This window comes from Diuraphis noxia, unplaced genomic scaffold (assembly GCF_037042655.1).
Source record: "Diuraphis noxia isolate RWA-SAM2 unplaced genomic scaffold, SU_Dnox_SAM2 contig0004, whole genome shotgun sequence".
In the NCBI taxonomy this organism is placed as follows: Eukaryota; Metazoa; Arthropoda; class Insecta; order Hemiptera; family Aphididae; genus Diuraphis; species Diuraphis noxia.
In genome coordinates, this window is record NW_028301714.1 from 35,777,208 (window position 1) to 35,805,180 (window position 27,973).

Genomic DNA, 27,973 nt, shown 5'->3' on the forward strand with positions numbered 1-27,973 from the left:
ATTTATATAGGTACTTCTATAAAGGAATCAATTTCCTAATATTTTAATACTATTTTTTAATAAAAATGTATTGTACAAAGTTATAAGAATATCAATAAAATTGATATTAAATATATTCAATTTATAATAAATTCTAACATAATCGCGTATTTGGTGTTTGATAAAAATAATACCAGCGAAATTATATATTTAGACTTAATAAACATATTTCAAAGAACGAACAATTTATTAGTTTATAAATTAAAATGTTAAAACGTGTATTTTTTTTTTATGTATAAAATATGCGCTTTATAGTGTGTACATAATTCAAAAAAGACATTTATCAAAAAGAAAAATGTATACATTTTGAAAGTTTGTATACATACATCATATTATTATCATTAACCTACAATCATTATTATCTCCGTGTTTTTATAAATGTGGTTTTGTCTTATAATTCATATTATATATAATGTATTATTATATTATTATGTTCCTACATAATGTAGTGCTATACCCGACCGTATAGTTATGGTTTGAACATCAAATTGCCGTATTCTTAAAACAATATAATAATATCATAGCTGCTATTGGATGTGTATTATAACTATTTATAACTAATTTGTGTAATGTGTTTTGTTCCATGTGGACGACTCGCCCGTTCCCGAATGAACTCGGACATGCAACCTCGTCTGTCTACCACAGTATGTGAGTATTATTCATCCATATATTATTCTTTAATACAACTTATTAGTTTAATTTTTATATCAAATGTATGATATATTAATAATATGCTTTAATATATTGTATTATTATTACCATAATATATACCATACGTGTATGCGCTGTGAGAAATTTAATCAATTGTGAAAATGCACACAAACACGTGCAGCGAGGGAGCGAGAAAGAAAAATTTCTACCCGCGTAGCGACCACCGGAACTTTGACCGACAGTTTCCTCACATACACCGACGCACTGTTGAATAATGCTAATTAAAATCGGCCTGCCATTGTTCCCAATTAATTATCATATTTGTATAATATGAGTTAAGCGTATTAAGCAGTTTAATGCGATACACCGTGCTACAGGTATATACAATATAGTGGTAGTATGTGTGAGTGTGGGCTGAGGGAGAGGGTTTGATTATCATATATACCATGTCAGGACGTGTTACAGTTTATGGGTTGTTTTCGTAGGAGTGCAAGCGCAGACTTGTAAAGTTATTGGCCCAATGTAAAACACCCCCGCCACCGACATCCGGGTTCATGGCTTTATCCGGCACGTGTTTTGTGGTCAGTGTTTTATAATAAATATTTAAAAATGCATATTTCGACAATAGTCACACTGACCGTATTACAAAGTGTTGAGTATAGGTACAATATATTATACTTAGTGTAGTATTTATACCTACGTGGCTACGTTTATGTTCTACATGTAGATTGGCATAATATATAGGTATATATATGTATGGTAATAGAGTTAGTAAAGCTATCGATTGTTATCGATATTTAGTGGCATAAACGGTTTAAAAATTACTCATCGCTTTTACCTTGATATAAGAAACTACAGTTTAAATAATATATGTTTAAAGAAAAAAAAATTAGCCAATACATTTTATTATTAATATTATTTTTCTGGATAATGTTTACTATGATTCAATTATTAATTAGTTCTAAAACATAATGGTATCGTTTTAAAAATAAAAACTTTAGAAAATAACCATATTCTAGAATATGACCTATTATGCAGTGTCTTATAATACGTAACACTATATTTTATTTAATAGAAAGACCTGACCAAAAAAAAAAAAATAAATAATTATGCCAATTCATCCTATGACAAATTTTTTTAATATTATATGATAAATAAATAATTTAAGAAATATACTCATGTCAACACATTCTCAAAAATTATATTTTTTAAAAATTGTTTGCGTTCCAAATTAATTTAACCAAAAGATTATTGAATTTAAAAAAAAATTCTAAAAAATAAACTAGGTATACCTACTTGGCTTAAATAAATCTTTTTACCATCAAAATTGTTCTCATTATAATCAGATTCACAATTAAGCTATTTTGATTTTATCCAATATCTTTTTTATTTTCAGTACCTAAAACATAAAACATAAAAAAATGTATTATACATTTAGTGCTCTGCAGGTTCACTTAATGAACAAAAAAATAAATATTAATTATGAAAAAAAATTAGTCCAAAAGTCAGTTCTATCTGTTACACCTTGTATATTAATATAATATAATTTGTATATATTTATAATATTCGTTCAACCAATTTTGCTTTAACCAACTTAGTATTGTATTTCCATGCATATGAAAAAAATTTTATTTTTATTAATTTCCCCTCATAACGCCTCACTAATTTTGTAATGGAGTTGAACTTCAACGTCAATTAAAAATTATTATTTCACCCTATGAAATTTTTAACATCACTATAATATGTAATTAAAATGTATACTCTAAAAGTCTAAAATACGGAGTGTTTGCGATTTATTTTATTATAATTCCCGATCATTTAACAATAACCATTTTGATATAATATATCACTGTGTATTAAATATATACCTACTATATTTGTATGTATCTATATATGTACATATGTAACTAAGTAAAACGTATATTACAATTTTATATTTAATTATAAATATAAAATGATTGAAAAAACTAAAACAAGTTTGTGAAGAATAGGTAGGTACGTTTTAATATATTTATGAGTGTTTTTTTCCATATAAAAATGCAACAAACCTAAGGAAAAAAAATATTTTACTGTATCTATATTTTTAAGATCACAAATTATTATTATTATTACTGTTAAGACTTGTTGTAGTATATGACAAAAAATTAATGGCGATACCGATCACTATATAATTTCTCTAAGTAAAACAATTTGGTCATACCTAGCTAATATATTATTATTATGAGAGAAAAATTAAAGCTTATACCTATAAGAAGGTATAAATAGGTGTAAAAAGTACACGGCTAAACCTTTTCCGGGGCACACCATATTCTGAATAATATAATCGCAATGATATGAGTGTGTAGGTAAAATTATAATAATAATAGTATGTATGTAGTAATACACCAAACTAGAGGTCATATTAATATGCATGCCGCCACCACCACGGTAGCTGTTGTTTTAAATTCCTGAGTTTCTACCGGTAATTGTCTCTAATATATCCCTCGGTGTAACCTATTTATTGCATAGGATGCATTATCACCTGTTTTTTTTCTACCCCGCCGCTCGTTTTCTGAAATCACCTGTTACTACAATTAAAGTCAAATTCGATAACTCGTTATTAAAAGTCATTAAGCGGATGGTTTGCATTTTCTCCAACGGCCGTGCAGGTGTCTCATCGAAATCATCGTTCAAACAAAAAACCACAAAAAAAAACAAAAACCGAAAATGACCACTTATTGTAATAATTATAGGTATGCCTATGTACAGGGTATTTATCTTTTGTGTAAATCACCGTGTTTAACCTTATGACAATATTTGATTTTTTTTTCGTGCTAAAAAATTACTGTACACATAATTATTATAAAAACGTCGTTTATTGGTTAGTATTTTTTTTTTTTTTTACTTTCACGCCTCGTCTTTTATAATTACAGTTTTGTACTCCCAAGAAAATAATTTGGTTGTAGCAGATATTTTGATAATTTTTAGTTAGCGTAATAATTTATTTGTCTGTGCCAAACAATGTGTTTAGCTAAAAGTACTGCAGTAATATATTTAATGCTGATCATCCGTAACGAAAATATTTTTTTAAATTATATTCATTCTTTATAAAAATGACTTATCTTCACTTCAATTACAAAGAGTTGGCATTGTCTGCAAAACCTCTCAGTAAAATATCTAAGACTTATACTCAAATAACGTCTGACTTGGGGGGGTCCTCGCACTTAAAATCTAAACGCAAAACGTCAAATAACCATCTACATACATATACTTGGACCTACATTAGATCCAAAATTTCAATCCGCACAAAATCAATTTTATATAAATCGCTTTTAAGACCGATCTAGGCTTACAGCATATAAATCTAGGTTGCGTCAAAATTTCCCAAACCCGAACTATTATTCAAACCTTCAAATCAAACCCTCTCTTAGTAATACTTAGTAATACTCATATAAAAAAATAAAGCATTATTGTACAAACATTTAAATATTGATTCAGTAATTAGTTGACCAACTAGCCAAAAAATATTATGTCAAATTTCTACATTTAAGCTGAGACATCACCCAAATCTATTTATCTCACATGTATCCTAACGCTCACTTCCTTCACCCTCCCCCCCCCCACACACACACTATTTCAAGACGATTGTGTGGATACCTTCATATAATTAAAATATGTATATACTCTGAAAGGTTCTATTTGCAGTGGATATATATAGTTTCCCTTCTCAAGATAAAAAATTCGTGTAATTTAATTCTTTGTTTAGATATTTATCACATTTGCGTATTGTACACAAGTTACCGATTTTAAATAAAAATAAAAACCATTATTTTCTCGAATGCTTTTGTTTAGGTACCCTCATATTTGTATGCTTTTTATACCATTATTATATGATATAGGTGCCTATACCTAAATAATATAGTGTATCATTGTATTCGATATTGGAGCAGATATTTGTTAGCCCGTACCTTATTCAAAAATCGTTTTCGACTATTTTACAGCACTTTATGTAAGCTATAACCGAAAATAGATACAGTTGCCGAAGGCCGTTGAAGCACCTGTCTACCACCAGTGCCTGTATAATAGTCACATAATGTATTCATGTCGTTGTTCGTGCAAAAATTAATATACTATTCTTGATTAATGTATACAATGTATACATGGTGCCAATACACTTTACCCCGTTTATAGCAAATATAGTAGAGCTTATAATATAAACGAGTAACTACAGGATATAAAATCATATTTATTCATGGTATAAATTCTGTCGTATGTTGTATATGTATACCGTATAGTACTTAAACGCGTTGTTCTCATACGACGTCATAATGTATAGGTATACTTATGTGTACATTTTAAAAATCGCATAAACGATTGACTTCATTCGGTTTGTGTATATTTAAGTTATGCAAAATATGTTTTCTACATGATATTTGTTATATTGGTCGTTGTCAAACATGAATTGTATGATCGTTAATTTTTTTGCAATATGTTAATAATTTTTTTATATCATTCACTATACATATTTAACGTATTGTTTACCGTAAATTTATGCTTATAACTTTGTCTAAGTTTTACGGACGGAAAAATATTATTAAAATTAGTTTTCTAAACACATTTGCTTAAGTTTATAACTGTTCACTAAACATTTTAAATACCTGAAAGACATTTCATAATAAATATAATATAATGCGCATATTATTCTTTAATATTTTAATGTTTTAATTTATATGTTTAGTGCACCTATATATAAAAAATAAACACATGTCTATGAATTAAGAGTTGCATAAAAACATCTGTCAATGTCATAATTATTCAGCTCAAGTTATCGTTATTTTGATATACGTTGTACATAATATGCATATAATAAGTACCTATGCACAGGATAGAATTTATGTTTCTATCGGGGCAATGGAATGATATACTTCCTTCCCCATATTATTTTATTATCCATCAATTATTATTATGGACTATTGAGTGTAGGTCCCTGAGATTCGACGTATTTCGACAAATGCAAATCATATTCTTCTCCGCGGATTTTGGAATATACCTACATAGTTTTCTCTCGACAAAAGCTATATATTTCAATGAGTATACCTACGTATTATGAACGTATATACATTGTAATGCGCACATATTATACTCGATACGCGTCATCCTTTGTGAATACTCGCCGCAATACATGATAAACATTTCAAATTTTCGATTCGCATCATCTCGTGCGGGCGCGGCGGCGTCCACTAAATATATTTACGCGCGCATTATACGATTATAATGTGAACGCCGCTGCAGCATAAATAATAATAAAAGTATAATATACCTAACCGGCGCAATGTAATCTTATTATTATTTTTATTATATTTTTCCCGAATCGTTGACGGATTTCGGATAACCGCGTCCAAGTGTGCCGCGGTCGCTTTCATGTTTCCGAGACGGACGTGTGTGTATAGGTACAACATAATAGGCGCATACACGCCGCCACCGTATAGGTACCATATTATTATTATTACTATATTATGCGTATGTGATCGACAACAACGCCCGCGCGTTTGTGTCGTGTACGAATATTGTAATCCGCCGTTTAAACCGCAGCCCGCACGTTATCGGGTATAACATGTGTATCGTATTCGGCGTACATTCGAAGATCGTCGCGCCGATATCTCCCATTTATATAATTTTTGTTACAACTCTTCGTTGCCCATTGTCGGCAGCTATAATATTATTATCAGCCTTTGACACACTTTTGTAGTTTTGTCCCGCGAGCGCGGTGCGTGTGTGCAAAATCCGCTACCGCGAATGGAATAAAAAAAAAAAACAATACAACCCCTCGTCAGAGATCTTTTTTTCTTTTACCGCCGCGCCGAGTGTCATTGCGCACGGGGCGCTGAACTCCAATAGGGCCGCCGCTAGCAGACGAAACCGACAAAGATAATAATAATAATAATAATATAGGGGCACGGTGCGTCGTAATTTCGCGTTCCCCTTTGAAACATCTCCGTTTCGTTATTTGTATAAGATGATATGAAATCCGCTTAAAAAATTATGTCCGTCGTTTATATTGTGTCCGTGTAACATTTATACACTATCGTCTCTCGTGTGTCTATATATGCATATATATTATATACGTGATCCGATGCTGTGCCGCAACGAGACCAGTTTGCGGAGGAAGCAATAAACCACCGCGCGTTCAGCCGGTTATCTCTCGGCAGTCGGCACTATATTGTATATACATTATATTATACATAGATACCTGTATACACTGACGCACGAGTATATATATGTGCCATGTGCGTACTTACGACCGACCGTCCACGGGGATAAAAATCGTACAGATTTATTGAGCCCGGTCCGTACAGGTACACTGCAGGGCCGCACTCGATTTATTGAGATCCGTTCGGGTCTTCGGGAGGTATGTGCGAATTGTGTACGTCTGCAGCGTGTGTTTGTGTGCTATATATATATACGCTGGTCGTAACTTTTGCGATTCGAAATTCAACACCGAAAATTTGCCACTTCGACGTCGCCTAAATTAAATATAAATAACGTTTTCTCCCTCCTCTCGTAATGCAGCAGTATATATATTATATACAAACATATTATATATGTATGCATTATATTGCATTTATATTAAACATTAAACAATAAACCGTATTGGAAATCGTGCATTCTGTAGTATATGCACTCACCAGTATAGAAAGAAATAATGAGTTTATTTTTAGTCCAATATTATACAGGGTGGTTCAGCGAAAAGTCGTTTATTCTATATATAGTTAGATTATGCGAACTGTGGATAACAAATAATAATAATAGTTATACACGAAAATCACCCTTTTCGCTACCCTACCCTGTACAAACTATAAAAATTCACGTTCGTGAACGTTTAATAAATCGGTGTTTTGATTCACACTTGATTTATTATCATTAGTCATTACATTATATTATAATATTATCTTACGGTACTGTTCGAACGCATATTTCTTTTTCAGTGCGTATATACAGCTGTGTGCAAAGTACATTATATGCGCGATAAGTGCCAACAAAGTTTATTAGTATAATAATTATCTATAATAAGCGTGTCGTCCCGCAGACTTTAATTGAATTTCCCATGATCGTATTTTGCGTACCGTGTGTTGCTAAGACGTTTTAATTATTCGAAATTATTTTATTGCCCGGCGCAGTAGCGTATACTATACGACGACGGATATACCCACGTGCGACTTGTTGCTCAGTGCGTTTAATTGCACTCGCTTTGCAGAGAAAACTAGCTACGTATAAATTGCATTTTGGGGTATATTAACGGCGGGCAATTTGCTACAGATGATAGCAGCCTTGTGATTTACCGGCCGCGCTTAATTGTGCGGGTGAAAAGCACACGATCCAAATGCACATTCAAACCGCAACAGTGCAGCTATAATACAATACACAACAGGAAGCTATGTCGGGTGCCATAATGTGTACGGCCGATGCATTTTAGGGGTGTAAGAATTTAACACTATGTATCGTGCGTTATTCGCATAATGCACACAATTTATATTATACACGTAAGGGGTGTTGCAGCAAATTTAGTATTTCGAGATTTGCTAGTTTAAAACATCCAATAAATCTCAAAATAACTTCTATCGATTTCCTAGTTTCGTGTATAATATATATGCATCGTATTTCTCTGCACCCCGTTCCCCTAATTGTCGACCATATGCATATTATTATCATTATCAATATATATCATGCATAATATCACATATTGTAACGACTGCAATTTAAACTGATAAATCATTATTCATATATAAGGTATTTATGTTGCGTGTTCAATTTTTCTCGTACATTTAACCAATTTATTGTTGTTCAATGTTTTATAGTTGTGGGCTTTTGAGGCTTCATTCGACCCCTGCATCTGACGCAATTTTTCTGGTATCGGTCCTAGAAGTTTTAAATTCGGATGTCTCGTGTAATATGAAGTCGTGTAAGTGGTGTGACTATTGATGGGCATCGTGGACCTTAGCGATTCGTCGACAAAAGCGCGTCTTGGGCAGATATCAGCCTTTGCCTTTGAGTCAAAATCACACGGCGGTGGTTTGTAACTCGCTCGGTGCACTGATGTCGTTTCCATCGGTTCCGGTGACACTATGTAGGCACTCGGAGGGCGTCGCCAAAGTTTCGTCGTAGCTGGACGGCGGTACGTGTTGCCGGTAGTCGTCTCCGCTTCCATTGAAACGTGTGCCATCGAACGGCGGACGGGAGGGGTGACCGGTCGAGCTGTAAAAATTAATATTTTTTACTTTTTACTAGAGGCCATTATGTACATGTGTACAGTATACATATTTGATATTATACTATTTTATATAGGTAATTATCAAAAAATCATAAAATTCCGCAAAATTCACGTCTCTACTTATTATAATACACTTTGCATTATTGCACTAATTACATCCTCTGACTTTATGTGATGTATGTATACTTCCGCAGTATAATATTATATTCAAGGTATTTAAACCAAAACTTGTGGCTTACCGCTGTTCTAAATAATGATAAAATATTCTAAGTTGTGGTTTTTGAAATATTCGTTGATCATATTTTATCATACATTATACTGAAAGACCAAATGTTCTGTATTTTACGGCATTCAAGAATTAGGTGGCAACATAAACGTTTAATATTTTTATCAAATAGGACCTCCTTCTCCATCCTTTGTTTTATTATGCTTTGAAACGATTATTATTGTTATCGTATGAATTGTACACGATGAATAAAAATAATAATATTATGTAGGTACGTCATATAATGCTGTTCAAAATTTTCATAAAATGTTGATACGTACATTTCATAAATATACCAGTGTCGTCTTATATATATGTATATATACTTTATTTACGTCAAACGATTATATTGGAGTTAACGCGTTTTTTCGAGAATCGTATGTATTATATTACCTAATAAATGTATAAAACTAATTATCTCATATGCTTCTCGAGTACTATTTTTTTGGGTGGGTGCGGATGACGGGGGGAGTACTGGAGTGCAAACGAACGGTATCGTTAGACTAATTGACTGCAATTATTACCACGGTGCAGTCCGTCTTTTACTGCGGGATAATGCATTTTATACGATGTGCAGTGGAAACGGTCAACGCCGTCTCCGGCCAGGAATCCGTGGTCAGGAGGTGGCTTCGACTTGATCGGTTCTTGTGGGTCTCTTTGCCGATATGCTTCCCGATGTGCAGTAATGACGACCGACGGAGCCAGCGTCCGTTTAACGGGTGTCCGACAGCGGCGCACTGGCAACGGTAGCGGGAGCGGCCGGTACGAGGCACTGTGCACGGTCAACTTTTCCATGGCCGCATTGGCCACGATAGGAGGAGCCATCATTTTCAAACGATTTAACGATATAATATACGAGTGACTCAGCTAATAAATTTATGCAATGGCCGTATATTCTGTAGATAGGACTGTGTCCCTAATGTAAGAAATTATAATATTGTTATATGAGTACTGTCATCTAGTTTGCCATCGCCGAGGTAACCACGTCACATTGATATGCCGACGGCATACACGCGCGAAAACTGTGGGAAGGAGTAGGTCGAAAAATTCTCATCGAAAATATCCGTGGCATATAAATAGGTATTATATAACTAATTGCAGATTATGAAGTAGCACTTCGTTTTTCTCACACACACGCGTATAATAGCTCGGTATCTCAACGATCGATTACATATTTTGACTAAAACATTGACATATTTGACTATTAGTCGACAATGATGACTATATATTTTATGCCACCCCCATTAACTCCCTTGTTCTATCGAAACATTTGAGCATTTCAAAAAAAATTGAAATAATACATTTCAAATTAGTAATTCCTGCATTACCCGCCTCAAGTACCTATGTATATACTTTCACGCGGTTAATATTTTGCGCAGACATACGTCACGCATTTGCTCAATATAGCCACACCCGTACGCGTAATAACATTATAATAATTGTTACACATTGACTACATAATATAGCCATATATATATATATCGTATATTAATGCAAACCCTCATGATGTGTTATTACATATTATTATTATTATTATTATTATTATTATTAATTATTATTATTATTATTATTATTATTATTATTATTATTATTATTATTATTAATTATTATTATTATTATTATTATTATTATTATTATTATTATTATTATTATTATTATTATTATTATTATTATTATGTATTATAAATGCTTGCGACGCGCGGTCAAGACTACGCGACGACCAACTGGACGGCAGCCGCAATCAAGCTGTTAATACTTGCCACTCGCGTGAGTTGTGCTGCCGGCTGTATATTATATTCTACTGCAAAGCGATGATACAGTAATGATAATATTATTATTATAACACAATGCGATGCAGATAGTGCACGCGAGATAAGAAGATCTGAAGAAGAAACTATTTAGAAAACTCGAAGCCGACCGTATATACCTACAACGATATAATATATTATAATAACATCGTATATAGTAGCCGTTTGCGCTGGTACACGTGTTAAATCGAGAACGGGCTCCGCATAATATAATAATGTGTATTTACCTATGTCTGTATGTATATACATTATGTGGGGTCAAATGTCGCGCCACATATTCCTCGCGCGCGCGTTCATCGTACAATAATAGTAATAATATAATATATAAGTATATATTATGATATGGTTATAGTAAATTGCTGTGGCGTACAAATCGCGAAAATATATATATATATATACTACACGTGTACTTGTGTATAAAGACCGGTACATGGCTGGAAGAAATAGAGTCGTCTCACGCGAGGCGGACAATGGTCACATTCGTACAGAAAAGTCTTGGAACTCGGCATCGCCCCACCCGTGGCATATACGGCGGCGCGCTTTCCGTTTATTATTATTCGCACTTAATATCATCAATCGTATATTATGAATTATGATAATAGAATAATAGTATAATAATATTATATACTAAAAGGCGCGCGCGTCCTAAACGAGACTCGACGACTGCAGCTTGCAGTCTGGATACTGTCACGTAGCACAAACTACGACGATGATACGTTTTCCGGTACCGGAACCACCCCGCAGACGGCCGAGGAACGTTTTTATTTTATTTTTTTTTTTTCGTTTCCCCGAATCACACGTGCGTCCGACCTTTTAGCGTTGACAACCCGACCGCGATTTATCGTCTCGTTCAGAGGAGTCCGATTGCACGCAGACAACCGATTCTATTATAACCATATATACGCTCGTCTAAACATTTGGTGTCCCGGGTCAGCGTATCGTTTAGTCGGCCCGTGCAGTAAATGCACACTGTACAGTGCTATATTATATTGCTGCAGTGTGACGTATGCACGACGACAGAACAGTATCCTTCCGCGAACCCTGCTCGGCAATATGGTCTTCGGCGGATGCATTCAGGCAGGGAACATATTGAGCAAAAAAAAAAATTCGACTCGGGTACACACGTTTTTCACCTTGATTTATATATACTCGTCCTCGGGGAGCCAGCCAACAACCCTCCTCCCCCCCACTGTGTGTCCTTCAAAAGTCCTATACAGTCGACTCGACATGAGTGCATTAATATTACATTATTACTATATATTATGTGCGCTCGGCAACGATGCGACCACCACTCCGAAATTTAAGTGTCTCGACTTAGTCGTTTTTATACGTATTGGGTTACCTATAGGTACCACGACAGCCTTCTGTTTTCGGAATTATTTCTAATTTGGAGAGTTGAATACACCGAAAAACGCGCGGTAACATCTCACTGTTCACATATCATACCAATACGTACAATATATATTTTAATCAAACTTTGCGACGATGTTTTTTTAAATTAACAATCCGTGTTTATGTAATATATTTATACTTCATGCATATTTCTAATAGTTTTACACGATATAGTGTACAACAGTCGTATGAATATATATCGAATAAGGATTCTGCGGCATTATCACATTTCACCATACTATAATATATTTATAAATATATTGCCCAATGACGTTATTAATATAAATTATCATATAAACGACCAGTTAAATAACTGTATAAGGACCCGCGGTGAATACGCGACGATATACCTTTAATAATAATAATAATAATAAAAACCATTAGTAGGAGTACAATTATTGTATATTATATAGGTATTCGTGTTCGTAGTTTTATGCATTTCCAAACCGGTCGATTATAAATAGTTTTTCTATTCCGACAAAACGAGCTATTGTGTTTAATAATAAAAATTATTATCGTTGTATACAAATATACGCGAACGAAATGTTTGCAAGCGATTTCGATTTCTGTACTGCATAGTACATTTACCTACCAAGTCTACATAATATGATAGCCGGTGGTGTAGACGTGCTTGTATAAATGTGGGTAGGTATTTTATTTATACTTATATATTGTTGTTAGATTGTTTGTTTTAATTACTTATGTATAGGTTAGGTTATGTACTGATATAAAAAGGTGCGAAGAAAAAAACCGTATCGCGACGGATGAACTTGATTACAATACAAATAAAACTACAACTTTCAAAACTTATTCAAATACTCTAGTACAAATAAAACGTAATATTTTTGTAAAATAATCTTGAAATTGTGTTAATTTCCCCGGTCGCAGCAAGTATTATCCGCATCATACAGGTGTGTTTGCGTGTAACTTTTTCAATGTAAAATTAAATTTTGCGTGCGGATAATATAATGAATAGTTATATATTCACGATATACATGTTTAGAGAGCCGTCCGTGTGTTATTATATTTTAATTTAATCGAGTCTAAAAAGAAGCGCGCTTCTAGACGTAGGTAAAGAAAATTACCCGGCATGGATGACGAGGAATAGCGTTAAATTATTCGGTGTGTATATTTTTCTATAGTGTAGTTCGTATTTCATGTGTGTATATTATATACTGTATAATATAATATTGTAAATGCTCTCAAATCTGGGGCTATACGTATTATATATACCCGAGTATATACCTATACCTAGGTATTATTTAGGTATGTACCAAATTAGTGGTGACCAAACTACGGCCCGCCATCATTTAATATCTGGCCCGCGAAAGAAGTATAATATTTTACAATTACGTAAAAAAAAAATTAAAAATACAGTACCTACTTATACATTCTTCATATTTAATCCCGTATCGCCATATCGTAGCGTTTTTGTTGTTACAGTGTCATTTAAATATATATAATAAATATTTAAATAAATATAAAATTATATACCAATACCTAAAATTCTGACCACTTAAAATAAAAATAAAAAATTGTATGGCCGGCGGTTAAAAAATTTTTTTTTCATGGCTCGAGGTAAAAAAAAGTTTGGCCACCACTGTACTAAATAGTACACTAATTGAAGCTTGACAGTTTGAAAAGGACTACTGAAGACGAGGGTATAACTGGTTCTCGACAAAAATACACATTACCATTTTCCTCGCAAAAAATCAACAAAATACATACTATTCAAATTTTAAAAAATCCAAATCTTTTAATTTGAGGTAATCGTTCATTTTATTTTTTAAGAACGTTTAGGTTTCGTTTGGTGGAAACGAAAGTATACATACCTAGATTTTTCGGAAGAACAATATTCAGCTCATTCAATTCACCGACGAATATAATGCGTCTACAATTCTACTTAATATAAACTCTCAGCATGTACTACATAATATAATACCTCGTACGGGCTATACGTATACCGTATACATAGTGTAAAGACTATAATGACGAGACGTGTGTATTAGTGTATATTACATAATAATAATATATAGATTATAGAACCAAGTATACGCGTCTTCGTACTCGGTGTGCGTGCGCAATTAAATAATGAACCAAGTCCCTCGGGGGGCGCGTATAGTGTAATGTCTGCTTAACGAGTGTACCGTTGTTTATGATATAGTAATAGTATGGTATAACATACACATGCACACACAACTACTGCAACAATACTATTACTGCCGCTACTTTACGGTGTGTAATATCGCGGGAAAGGGTTATATCGCTGTCGTGTACAGGTGTAAATTAAACAAAATAATATAATTATTATATTATTATATTATCCGGGGCCGGACTTGGAATCGTCATAACCGCGCGCGCCACCGTTTGATGAGTCGAGTAGGAGCTGGCAACTGCAGGCAGCAGCTGATACAACGCCCGTTGTGTTTGGGAACGACAAACTATGCGCGTATAATAATAATAATAATATTGTAATATAATGTGTATACGAAAATTATTATTCCTCGAGAACTAGTTTTACGAGGCTAATAGCCTACAAATTAATGTGCAACATGCAAGATTAATTAGTCGTTCGAGCAGATTAGGTATACCTATTATAATATAATATAATATAATATTATTATGTGCGTGCAAGTAAAATACTAATACTACGAGACTCGCGCTGTAAACACACTCACACACAACAAATAAATAAATAATATTAATATTATAATATAATGCGGGTTGCGTTTATTTTTTCAGACGGCGTTACACTGGGCGGCGAAACACGGCAATATGGACCTGGTAAAAATGTTGGCCGGTACGTACAACGCAAACGTCAACGCTAAAACGGTAAGCAAAATGAACGTACGAGCGCTTTTCATGTTCTTATGTTATGTTATTTTTCCTGGTGCGTGAGCCACGATAACTACCATTATTTTGTACCTATCATTTGCACACAAATACGCAATCATCATAATATTTTAATGCGGTGTCTAAAGTATCGCTGATCGATCACAGAAATACATAAACTCCTCAAGTTAAGATTTTAAACGTTCAAATAATAATTACACATAGGCTATGCTGTTGATAATTGATTAGATGTAAAGACTTAATCATCGAATAATGATGATTTTAATATTTAATTTTAATTCATGAAATAAACAATATAATCATATCATATTAATATTATTATTATTATAGTAAAAGGTTCGATCGCAACTTACTGAATTCGTTATTATAATATATTATTATTTTTTCGGTTTCAAAGTTATAATCGCAATCATGTTTATGATAAGTACACTGCTGCAGGTGTTGGTATTTTCAGCCATGCAGATTAGGTTAGGACAGTTAGGTTGCACTTATGATACAGTTTTGAAAAATTCGTTCCTCTTGTTTGTTTAAATCTATAATATTCGAAAGTGGGTGTGCTATAAAGTATTATAGTGATTTTTCTATGATGTAAATCGGAGAATAGCGTGCTATTTTTATTTTTTATTAGCGACGTTACAGTAGTTCGCTACTTTTTTGGACCGTTGCAATAAGTAGTGGATTTAATTTAATGTATATCGTTTTGTTTCGGACGTTTTGGCATAAATAACGCATATTTCTCCACTTTTTTTAGCATTTAAAGTTTCTTACTTACTTAAACAACTTTCATTAGAAAATATTCACTTGTCCCTAAATTTGCTGCCATGTTTTAAAAAATGAAAATTTTTTATAATTTTTTGGACAATGGCATAATTCACAGTTTTGCTGTATCCGTTCTATTTTAATCAAAGCTGATACTGTAGATATTATCTTCTAAAATAAAAACGATTATGCAACGTTTTTGAATTTTGTAAAAGCATCGGTAATTTTATTAAAGTAGCCAAGTAGCGTATCACAGCAAATAGCAATATAGTATAGTGAACTAGTGGCCACTATTATATTACCATAATACCATATATATATTATATTATGTCTTTAATCTGCAGCCATTATTGCTTTCAATAACCGACCTTTTCTGCAATATTATACTGTGCTATATTATGTGTAATGAGACCGCGTAAACAGAAGTTAGGAATAACAATAATTCGCGTGATTGGCGATCGTTCAGAAAAAAAGAGCTGCAGGTACATTTGGACACTTTCTGTGTTTACCTACATATATGTCTATTTAATATTATACACACATACGTCTGGAATCGACGAGACGACTTGTATATAGTTATATGTTAATATTTTATGTATATACGAACGATTACTTTTGCGAATCGTCCGAATTCCTGAGGTCCTCGCCAGTCACCGTATACAGTGTACTGTGCATATTACATTTTATATATATTATGTACCTACGTTGCCTGAGGTTCGAAACGATTAGTATATTAAAATATAATAATAAAATATATATAATATTTCTGTAACATTCCTACGGAGTGAGCTCCCTATACTCAAGAGATAACTATATAGCGATAATATTATAACGATTTTTAATAATACATTATTCATTATAATATACTATAAAGCGCGGTGGTGCCGTATAATATGTACATAACGTATGTATCATATTATATTGTTATTATCATTATTATATAGATATTTTGTGTGTGTGTGTAGAATAATACGCGTTCCTGTAATAACAATAATTATATGTATACAGAGATTCGGTTTAATAATAATTATATAATAGTATAGTGCGACCCGACGGTTTGCGCGCGCGCCGCACATCAGCTCCTCGTCCTCGGTAGTGTATCCAGTTTTGTAATATTATTATAATATCCGTCGCCTGTCCGCGTCGTCGATTTTCAAACATAATGATAATATCGTCGTCATCGTCGTCGCCGTCCTCCGGGTAGGGACTTACCGCCGGAGAAACGCGCGGCCGGCTCGTTTTAATATTCGGATATTTATTATTTTCTGCTGCGGCGGACTAAAAAACGCGAAGAAGTCGTCCCTCGTAACGGAGACGCCCCCGGCGACTATCCTATGAAGCGATCTCTTTGGCTCCGTTGTACATTGCTGCACCGTCTACCTATAATTTCATAAGTATAAATACACTCATATGTATACCTACGAGTAGGTAGTATACCTACTTACGCTGTGGTGTTTTTACGACGAATATCGATTCACCTTCCAGATACGCGACCGCGATAATATCTTAGCGACGGCTACCGTTAACCAAGTTTCGTCGATTTACATGTAAAACTGCAGGGTGGGACGAAAGTGCCGTGGAGGTAAAACTAAAAATAATAATAATTATAATAAAAAAAATAGAAATCGCCGCCGCTGCTGCTGCAACCCGTACACGCAACATTATTATATTATATCTGTGTGTGTGTGTGCTGTCGTGGGCAACTTACTGTCGTAGGCGCTTATTGTATCGCACATTTTTATCTCTGCGCGTGTTACCGATCATCGAGTACGGTGAGGAACCGAATTATTTTTATCATCATAGCTGCAGCACCACCGCCGGCCTTTCGTTTCGGATTTTGTGCTACACTCTAGTGTAAAAATATGATGTAATTGCATATAAAACGCCCATTGTATTAACGTTTCTATCAATATAAATGGGATTTACTATGCATTGGCAAATGGCAACAAGATTCGCGAGTTTTGGAGGTCGTGGCGTGTTGTTGTTTCGCTAAAATTCTTTCTCGATTCCCATTAACTCCGATAATATTTGTAACGTTTAAGGCGCCATACCACTTTGGCCGCTTTCGGTTATCCATTGTGAAACGATACTCCGTGATTGCTTTATTCGTGTTGTCTACAATCAGATCAGTAAATAGATACCACAACCCACAGGTAACCTTTAAGTTGAAATATTCCAACGCGATCGATGTATTATGGTCACAGCGTTTATCAATACTCCATCGTCTCCGTGTAAAGGGGCTGTTGCGTGACTATCCCCGTATTCTGTCTGATTAATCTGTTACCGCAATGTAAACTACAGTTTTTGTGCCTATAACAAATAGCTTAAACAATTCCACTATATAGGCTCGATGGTTATATAAATGTGGTCACCAATCACCATTAGTAAAATATTATTTTACCTATACAATATTGTTATTTAATTTGGTGAATAACGAGAAAAATTCTGTTCGGTATTAGAACATTAAGACAGTCGTAATAGTACCTTAAAAACAACACCGTACCCAAATATTATGTAACAAACCCAGAATACTAAATCCACGTAAATTGTACGCGACACAGCGACAGTTGATTCTTCCGTAATTTGTTTTATGATTGTTATCAATGCTGACTATCCTTAAAAGTACATTTCTCTTATCTCTCCCTTCCAAATTCACTCAAAATTCAACATATTATTATAGTAATAAATATATAATAAATATTCATAAAATATGTTATGAAAAATAATCTGTTTAATACGGAATAATATTATATTGTTGTGTATTTGTGTCTTGTGTGTACAAAACGGATGGATTGTACTTTCCTCCAAAATTTTTGTACAAAATTGATAATCATTTTCAAATATTTTTGTCGGCGCTCTCAATTCAATAATTGTAATTATTAAGGTTTAAGATAATATTAATTTATTAATACTTGTGTATCTATATTTCGATGTCGTGAAAACTAAGCATAACATTATTTTAATAAATAAACACTCCATTTCTACAATTCGATTATTGATAAAATTTTCCTAAAATGTATCTATACAAATCTAAAATTTAAAACGATTTATTAAAATGACATCCCACTGAATTTATAAACGAAAATCGTCTTACTATAGTAACCAACTTCAAAAAACGGACATTTTTTTGGAAATAAACTATGGTAAAGTTTCTACAATCTGAATCCTCCGAATAACAGATAACTCATCTTAATAATAGAAAAAGTTTCTGGGACAGAGAGTGTCAGTGTCTGGTATTTAGAGGTATTTTGTAGGTACCTATATAAACATAATTATTATATATCAACTACAACCGCATGAGCATGATTATTATATAGTAACTAATATAGAAATAGTTTCCTGCTTATTTTCATTGAAATTCTTTCTATAGAATGCCTATTAAACAAAACATTATATAGAACTCGATATATTTTAGGTTTCTATTAAACTGAAGTTGAACGAAACTTAATCTGAGATTTCTATATACGGGATATACGTACTTGAAAAATAGAATGCTTTCTTTTTGAAGGTATGACTGAATACCGTAAAAAGTTCCACATTGTGTGTACAGAAAAATGAAGTTCCTTTGGGATTTTAAAAGTTTACCCCCCTGAACGAAATCCCGACTAGAGTCAACTGAATGTTCAATAATAATTCAAGCTCTTATTTTTGTTTTGTTTTGTTTTTTTTTTTTACATGGATCCTTGCACAACAATTGGAACAAATTAGAATGGAGTAAGTATAAAACTAATTTTCAATACTACGAAGAAAGGGTTTGGCATTTAAACAATAAACAACTGAGAAGCGTGACGAACCGCATAATATTTGAAAAACAAGAGAGAATTTAAAATCACATATATATTACTATATAATATGTATACCTACCCTCTTTGTACAAACCCCTTGACACTGTTGTCATTTTTTTTTTTTATAAGTGTGTACGCTCGTTTCATTCAATTTCCATATATATAAATAGAATACAATACTCGGCCGACGACATCTGTTCGAAATTTTAATTGTCCTCTAGGACGTTTATGAAACGATTTAAAAATCAGAAAGGGTGACAAATCATAGCACTCTCGCGACAATTCTGCACCCTCACAACAACGATATCCTATACTATAATACACACACTCACATACATATATATATATACATGTATATTGTGTGTGTATATTATTAGCATAAAAGATATTATTGTTGTTGAATAATGTTCACACCCCTTCCTGGGCGTCGATGCACTTATTCACTATTATTATTATAAATGCAATATTATATTATATTCCTACTCTTTTCCGCTATAGAAATTATAACATATATAGTTATAGCAAAAGGTGGTGACCCTTTTAATTCTGCACACATTTCTACAATAATATGTAATAATTCAAACAAAAACGATGCGTTGCAGAACTAAGATTTGTGTCTGACATTGCTCAAAAATTCAAGTGCCGCGTGTAACTGTGGTAACGCTTTAGATAAAAGATTGATAATTATATATATAATACGTATTATTATAATATGCGCCACGATGCAGTTTCGTCATTACACCTTTCGCCCCTTCGGCCATGGCACCTCCACCTTCAAACATTATTTTCAAATATAATATGTATAATATAAACCTAATAATAGTGGTAGTAAAATAGTATTATTATTATGCATATTAATTATTGCCTGCAGACGGGAGTTTGTGGGGCGGCCAAATGTTTGTCGCCCACAGAAGGATATTTCCGTAACTTTCCTACGTCCCGAGTGGGAACGGTGAACCTAAGTATATATTATTTTAAAGCTCTTTAACTTTTATGACCACATTATCCGTGTACGAATATTTTCTAATTAATATTTCTAAATATGATTTTGAAAAATGCATAGATATTTATATTATAGAGTCACCACAATAATTATTATGCATATTATATATACATAATAGGTACTCGTAGTTTTTCGATTTCTACCTAAAAATCAAAAATAAGACAATTCAAATCTTCGTTTTCATGCAGTGTTCTATAAAAAACAATTATAGCCGTTTTGTACATTATATAGAGTCAATCGATGTAAATATTTTAAATGTTCATTATTTTGAATTTCAGTTAAATATTTGAAAATTATTTCAAGGTAATATTAGGTGGGTAGGACGGCAAAACAACGTATTATAATACTTATTTATAGCGTGTTCTAACGACAAGATTGATTTCCGTAGGGTTATACGCCGTGTCACTTAGCCCTGCAGTTCGGACACGAAGAGATCTACAAGATATTGGTTGAGTCGTACGGTAAGTGAAATACGCCGTTAATAATTAATAATTGTTTAACATAAAAACGCCGACTGAACGGCAAACGTTAGTCCGGCAAGAGTTATTATTATTTATCAAATATATATATGTGGTACCTATGATGTAAAGGGGAGCCCGCACTGTAGGAGAGGGGTGTCAAAGATGCCATTACCCTCTTGGAATTTTTAATTACTTGTAATATTATTTAATATCAATATATCACTTTTACTAAAATATTATATTGTTAATAATTGTTATATCCAGCCCTGGTGGGAATTTATCCTGCGGGCCCTCTTGATAATCTCATTAAAAATAATTTCAATAAAATGTGGTTTCCGCGTTCATTCAGGAGCCGACCCGAACGTGCGGGACTACAGCGGACGGAAGCCCAGACAGTACCAGACGAACCAGGACACGAGCTTGTCGGCGGACACATATCGCAGTGAGTATGCCCGCGAAAAGCCCTCGACGGCCGCTAAGCTGCTGCTGTTCAGCTCTTTGCCGAGACCGAAGCGGCGCGCTAAAAAAACCGCCAACTTGTCTTCCTTGTCATTCTCGCATGCCGTCCAAGTAGTGACCCCGTCGTCCAAATCCGCCCGAGACAAACACTGTGGTGGTGGTGACCGTGGTGGCGACAGCGCTAGGCCGTCTTCCGCCCTGTACTACTTCTCCGCCCTGTCTTGATTCTAAAATAAAAAATAATAATGCGACACGATATAATATTATTATTCACAGTTCACACACACACACACATACATATATATATATATTCGCAGAACACGCATTTTGCGATATGTATTATTCACAATGTACCATCTAATATGAACAATAACGTCTTACCTATTTGCATATAATATGTATATTATATAGGTACACACACCAATAATAATAATTATACCACACGCATCGCCTCCAACCCTTGCCACCTTCTCCATACTCCAGCACCCTCCTCATACTCAAACACCCTCCCTATTCTCCGATACCCCTCCTGCCTGTCACACGCACACCGATCGTCGTTACACACACATTCAATAAATTATATAATGACTGCTCTGTAATCCGACATGTCGGCCCGTATCGAGTTCAGCTGATTTAATATAATAAAATAGCTGCCACCACAATATAATATTATAATATAAAGTATCTGATTATGATACATATATAGGTAACCTTCGTTGACTAAATCGATATTATATTATTATTATTGCTATAGTAATTTATATATATACATCCATATAAGTACCGCTGTAAAACTGTGTCATAAAGTTTAATTTAAATTCAATACGGTTATAATGCCCTATTATATTATAACTTAAAATCATTCGTTTCATATCGTTTTGCAGTAAATCACATTAGAAAACGCTTTTCGAAGAATAGTATTTGTATAGAATACAAAACGTGCGGCATGTGGAATAAAACAAAAACAAAAAAATCCCCCTGTTGCATTTGTCTATATGCTATGCATTTTGCAGTAGACAGTAGTTTATCTGTTATAGTGATATAATATTGTAAGGTGTCGTATTTTCGCGGTGCATGGATTTTACTTTCACAAACTAACTATATAAGTACCTATAATAATATTGCTTACACGTATTATGCGTAGTGATTGTAGTATATTTTAGTAGTATAGTTACCGGGCCAAGGCGTTAAATCTTAGTAATTTATTATTTATCATGAGTATTTTCTTAAAATATATCAAATAATTGTTATCAATGTTATGTTTATGTATATGTATTATTGTTTTAATTAATAATTGTTTAAAATTAATTTCTGAAATTATCTTCTAGAACTAACGATTTTAATTCGTTACTTGTACACGAGATATCTTCGTTATTATAATATATTTAATTTGAATAGACACATAAAGCTATTTTATAAATAATATTAATAATAATATAAATAATATTTATATTTATTAATTTTATTGTACTTTTTGTGCGATAAAAAACAAAATGAAATTAATAATATACAATTATCATGTGCTCTATATTATTACCTGTTTTAATTATTTAAACTAAGTCTATTATAATGAAAATAAATCAATATTAGATAACTAATAGGTATACGTAAATTCCTCCTTATTCTAAACAATTTTTTAACAATAACAAAATTAACCATAATTTTATAATGTTGGTAGGTTATTATTATAAAATACCACTACTTAAATGGTAATAAAAAAAATATATATATATATATACAATATTGTAAGTCATTTATTCTTAAATCTATTATTTTTAATCAATTGTTTATGTTTTATTGATTAACTTCGATGTTTTCACATTTCTGAATTTTAGGTAGGTACTTTTTAATATTTACATGTCATTGGTTATCTTTATCCAATTATATGAATTTTTCGGTCTATCTGAATATATATTAGTATTTGTAGATAATACTAAGATTTTTTTGTACACAATTATAGAGCAAATATATTTTGTGTCCTTTTATTTTTAAAGTATATGTATAAAAATCTATAAAAATGCGTATTTATACGAAATACCTAAGATAAAAAATGTTTTTTAATTCTCTTTTGATCTCTGTAAAAAGTTATCTTCAGAAGTTTTAGAAGAAAAAATAAAACAACAATCATTATACTTTAATTACCTACTTTGTAACTGAATTCTTGTTATTGTGTTTGTATTATTTGGTTGGTTTAAAATGACGATTTATGTAAATGTACTCGTTACACGAATAATTTCAAATATACGTACGAAAATTAGAGGTACAGATAAGTGTTTTGATAAAATTAATTCCGCAATATTAAAAAAAAAAAAATGTATTTTTATAAATGTTTGAATCAAATATTATTAGGATGAATATAATATAGATATAATACTCCAATCCAAAAGAAGATGTTTATGAAGCGCCTAAAAAACTCAATATACTTCTAATAAAGTTTTACGGCAAATTAATTGCCAGCGGGCAGCGGCAGACGTTAAAAATCTTTTCCTCGGTCCGTGAAACTGCTATATGTTCGGTGAAAAAAATACATATTTTAAGATTTTTTTATAACCTACATTGTTTACTGTTTGGTTTAACGAGTACATTTCACGTGCAATATTTTTTAGAGCATATTGTCCCTATCCTATAACCCACAACAACTTACAACTTGCTCTAATGCTCTATCCTATAATATAATATCATAATATTATTATAAATGAACATTATTGCATTGCATGTATAACACTACTATTAATACCTACTTAATACTTATGCTGCATGCCGATCACAGTCCGTAATATTAAAATGTAACGATTCATGCATATTATTATGAATATTATGACATAAATCTAAACATTTATTACGTTAGTCACACTGTATAAATATAGAATAATTATTAATAATACACTTTTTTTTTCGTTGCACGTTTTGTGATGACCACAAAGCAGTGCATCTGCAATAACTATACGTCTATACCTCCTATTATATTACAATCATATTAAATAAAGGTACGCGTGTGCAGAGCATACGGCTGCTGTTCGATTGCGTAATACTATATAACAATACTAATTTTATGTGTTTCGGACCAGTGTCAATATTTCGCGCGCCGAAAACGAAACGAATAATTCGTTTGCAGGTTATTCGCATTTGTTGAATTAATTTTCTACGCGCGCCGGACTTGGCATTTTAATAATATATTGTTTATTATGTATATAATAAGTAATATTATCTTCCCATACTAAGATCATTTTGTATTATTATCATCTTCCTTAAAATACACAATATGTACAGTGTTTGACGAAACCCGACAATACTTAACCGTACTTATTTGTTTTGCTTATAGGGCTGTTGGACGCGGAAAGGCAAGTATAGTTTTTATATAAGAGTGGTGTGGCTTTCATTTTGTCTACATATTATTATAATTAAATTTTATTATTATCATTGTGCTATGCTCTCTTGTAACAATACTCGGCTCCGCATAACACAAAGACATTATAATATATTATTACAAGCGTATATAACCTATGCGGCTATGCAGCATATATATGTGCATGTATATAAATGTATAATAGTAATATGTGTAATTTCTTCGCATATTACTATATATAATATATAATATTATGTACATTGAACTGACACTATGCAATTATACAAATCGCGCACGCTGTATTAAAATAGTATATGTTACTGCTACTTCCAGAAACAGTTCTTCTATAGAAACTTTCACGAAATATTATAACAAGGCTCTTCGGCTAAAAGTTTGCTGAAAACAATATATGCGCATGTATAGCTACTGTAATATAATATGTACAATGTATATACACGCACGAATGGCTCGTCGGTTAGACAATTAGTTAACACAGTGCAGACCGCAGTCTCTGTCCACTTTAATAATATCCATACATTCCATACCTATATCGTCTTACGTTTCCGATCGAGTTTTCTCCAATTTAAATCTAGACACGTTTTTGTTTTTGTCTCGTTTTTTGTACTTTCGTTCATAATATACTGTAGTGTTTGTTTGTTTGCAGAACTAAACGCCCGAAAACACAAACACATGGGTAAGTCTTGAGCGCATCCAATCGCTTTATGTTTTCACGTATAGCACATAATAATATAATACATAAATAATAATAGTATGTAACAGTTGTACCATTTCTTGGGCGAAGGAACGAGATTTTATTTTTGCACCTATATTACTTGAGGTTTTGAGTACAACTTTTTAAGGCGTAAAGTGTGACCGTACATTTTTTAATTTCACTATGTTTTCTATTATTCAACTTTAATTGATATTTCTTCATTTTCGATTATTTTAACGAAGATTTCTTTACCAACTGTTGGCTATAGTTTTTTTGTGGAAAATGTTTGATTAAGATCGACCCAGATAAAATGGGCATTGTTTCTTAGCGACCTAACCCACTAAGAAATGGCACTTCTCTAACATATGTATTATATTATTTACACTGCAGTGCATTATGCAATATCATATACATATATATGTATACTCAAATAAAACCACATTTTTTTACAGCTTAGTCTGTAAACTCAAATTATTGCATCCAATCTCTCTGTTTATTAAAATGTTTATTTAATATTTAATATATATATATATATGTGTGTAATATGTGCGAAACAAGCTGCAGTAATTTTTTTACTAAAAAAATCGTCTCGTCGGTTTCGTTTTATCGTTTTGTCGTTTTTTCCTTCTCGGCATGCAGAAAAGGATCTAAGATTTCTGAGGATCGGGTCCCTGAACGTGCGCGTTAAACGGACTACGGAGGCGTTCAGCAACTTCCTGGGCGTCGGACACAACGCGGAAAAGATTCACAAGACTTGGGGCTCTGCCGACAACATACAACAGGTTTACTAAAAGCACGACCATATTTACAGCAACCATAATAAATTAATAAATAATAAAATAAATAAATTCTGAATATTAAATTGAACTCCACGTCACGTCAACTATTATTATTGTTCCCTACAATATTATTATTCGATTGTACAGTTCTTGTAACGTTATATCATTTCGTATATTTGATGCAGGAATTTAAAAGCTCAAAAAAAAAAAATAAAAAAATATTTATAAAACTATCATCACACAATCTTAACTCATACGAATATATGATTAATCAGTTGTATCACATACTTACAAACATATGAAAAAAAAAAATTTTAAAAAAATTTAAATTACAATATTAATCTTAATTTTATTTGTATAAAATAATTGAATCGATAATTTAACAACAAAATTGTTACGTCGCTGTTACGAATTAAATTAACAGTCAATATTATAAATATTCACGGTTATTATTTTATATTAGACTTGACTAAGAAAAGTTGATCTGCAAAAATGTAATAATAATTAATAAATTAAATTTTATATCAAAAAGAATGTATCGAGCTTTAAACCCGTAAACGAATTTTTTGAAGGCTAAGTCCAAGTTTATTGGGTAGGGCAGGACCTTGTGCAACTGTGATGGGCCTTCATCATTAGTTCCAATTTATGTGCAGCGTACTAATTCGAATTAATTTTTGTGTTCGGTGCAGAACGACGCCAAGAGAATGCCCCCTCCGAAAAGCGTTGCGATTAAGAAGAGGAAGTCCAAACGGCCACAAGACTTTTTGAGAAGGGCTTCGGCCCCGGCCGACCGGTCACCAGACAAGAGGAAATCTGCGGAAATCGTCGTCACTGCAGGAGACTCGGACTCGGACACGGCTTGCGGATTCGGCACGAATTGGCAACCATCGTGATTGGCGTGTCGTGTTCGCGATCAGTGTACTACATGTCGGTCGTTGGTGGTATAGCTTTGCTTCTGATTTTGTAGACACTTTTCTGCGGTCGCAACAACAAGATAGGTAGTGTCACATACTTTTTCATTGTTTCATTCAGTCGTCCACATCATATCATCACGATCTACATTCAACACACCCAAAGTATTATTAGCAATATGTATAACAATCAGTCTGTCAGTCTGTATACTAGATATTATTATAATAACATAATAATAATCTGTTGTGATTTTACGTCGTCGGTCAGAAGACATTATTTTATTTTTTAATTTAACTATTTATTATTTTTTTGGGCAAACACTTAACTTTTTTTTATGTTACTTTATAACCTATTGTTATAACTATTGTTTATAACTCACTAACCTGCCGAATCGAATGTTGTATTCAGTTCAGCGGACAATTTTACAAAATTTTTTTGATCTACCTTACTTTTTTACCATTATGTTATTATAATCATATTACAAACATACGTTTAATTTTA

The 27,973-nt window shown here is 32.7% G+C and overlaps 2 protein-coding genes across 3 annotated transcripts; one reads left to right on the forward strand and one right to left on the reverse strand.

Annotated features, from left to right (window-relative positions):
* Positions 1 to 425: 425 nt before the first annotated feature.
* On the forward strand, positions 426 to 27,973 carry LOC149056011 (uncharacterized). Of its 2 annotated transcripts, XM_089227719.1 has the most exons (8): positions 426 to 683; positions 15,146 to 15,235; positions 19,724 to 19,729; positions 21,192 to 21,264; positions 21,614 to 21,706; positions 25,734 to 25,763; positions 26,421 to 26,563; positions 27,250 to 27,973. In XM_089227719.1, the coding sequence occupies exons 1-8, from the start codon at positions 609 to 611 to the stop codon at positions 27,451 to 27,453; spliced, it is 714 nt and encodes a 237-aa protein (XP_089083845.1). In that variant the 5' UTR covers positions 426 to 608; the 3' UTR covers positions 27,454 to 27,973. The 2 variants fall into 2 exon arrangements, with proteins under 2 accessions (XP_089083845.1, XP_089083846.1); XM_089227720.1 differs by lacking the exon at positions 19,724 to 19,729.
* Positions 8,462 to 10,028, reverse strand: LOC149056012 (uncharacterized). Its single transcript, XM_089225570.1, has 2 exons — positions 9,728 to 10,028; positions 8,462 to 8,922 (listed from the first exon to the last, which is right to left on the reverse strand). Exons 1-2 carry the CDS (start codon positions 10,026 to 10,028, stop codon positions 8,462 to 8,464), a joined length of 762 nt encoding a protein of 253 aa, XP_089081696.1.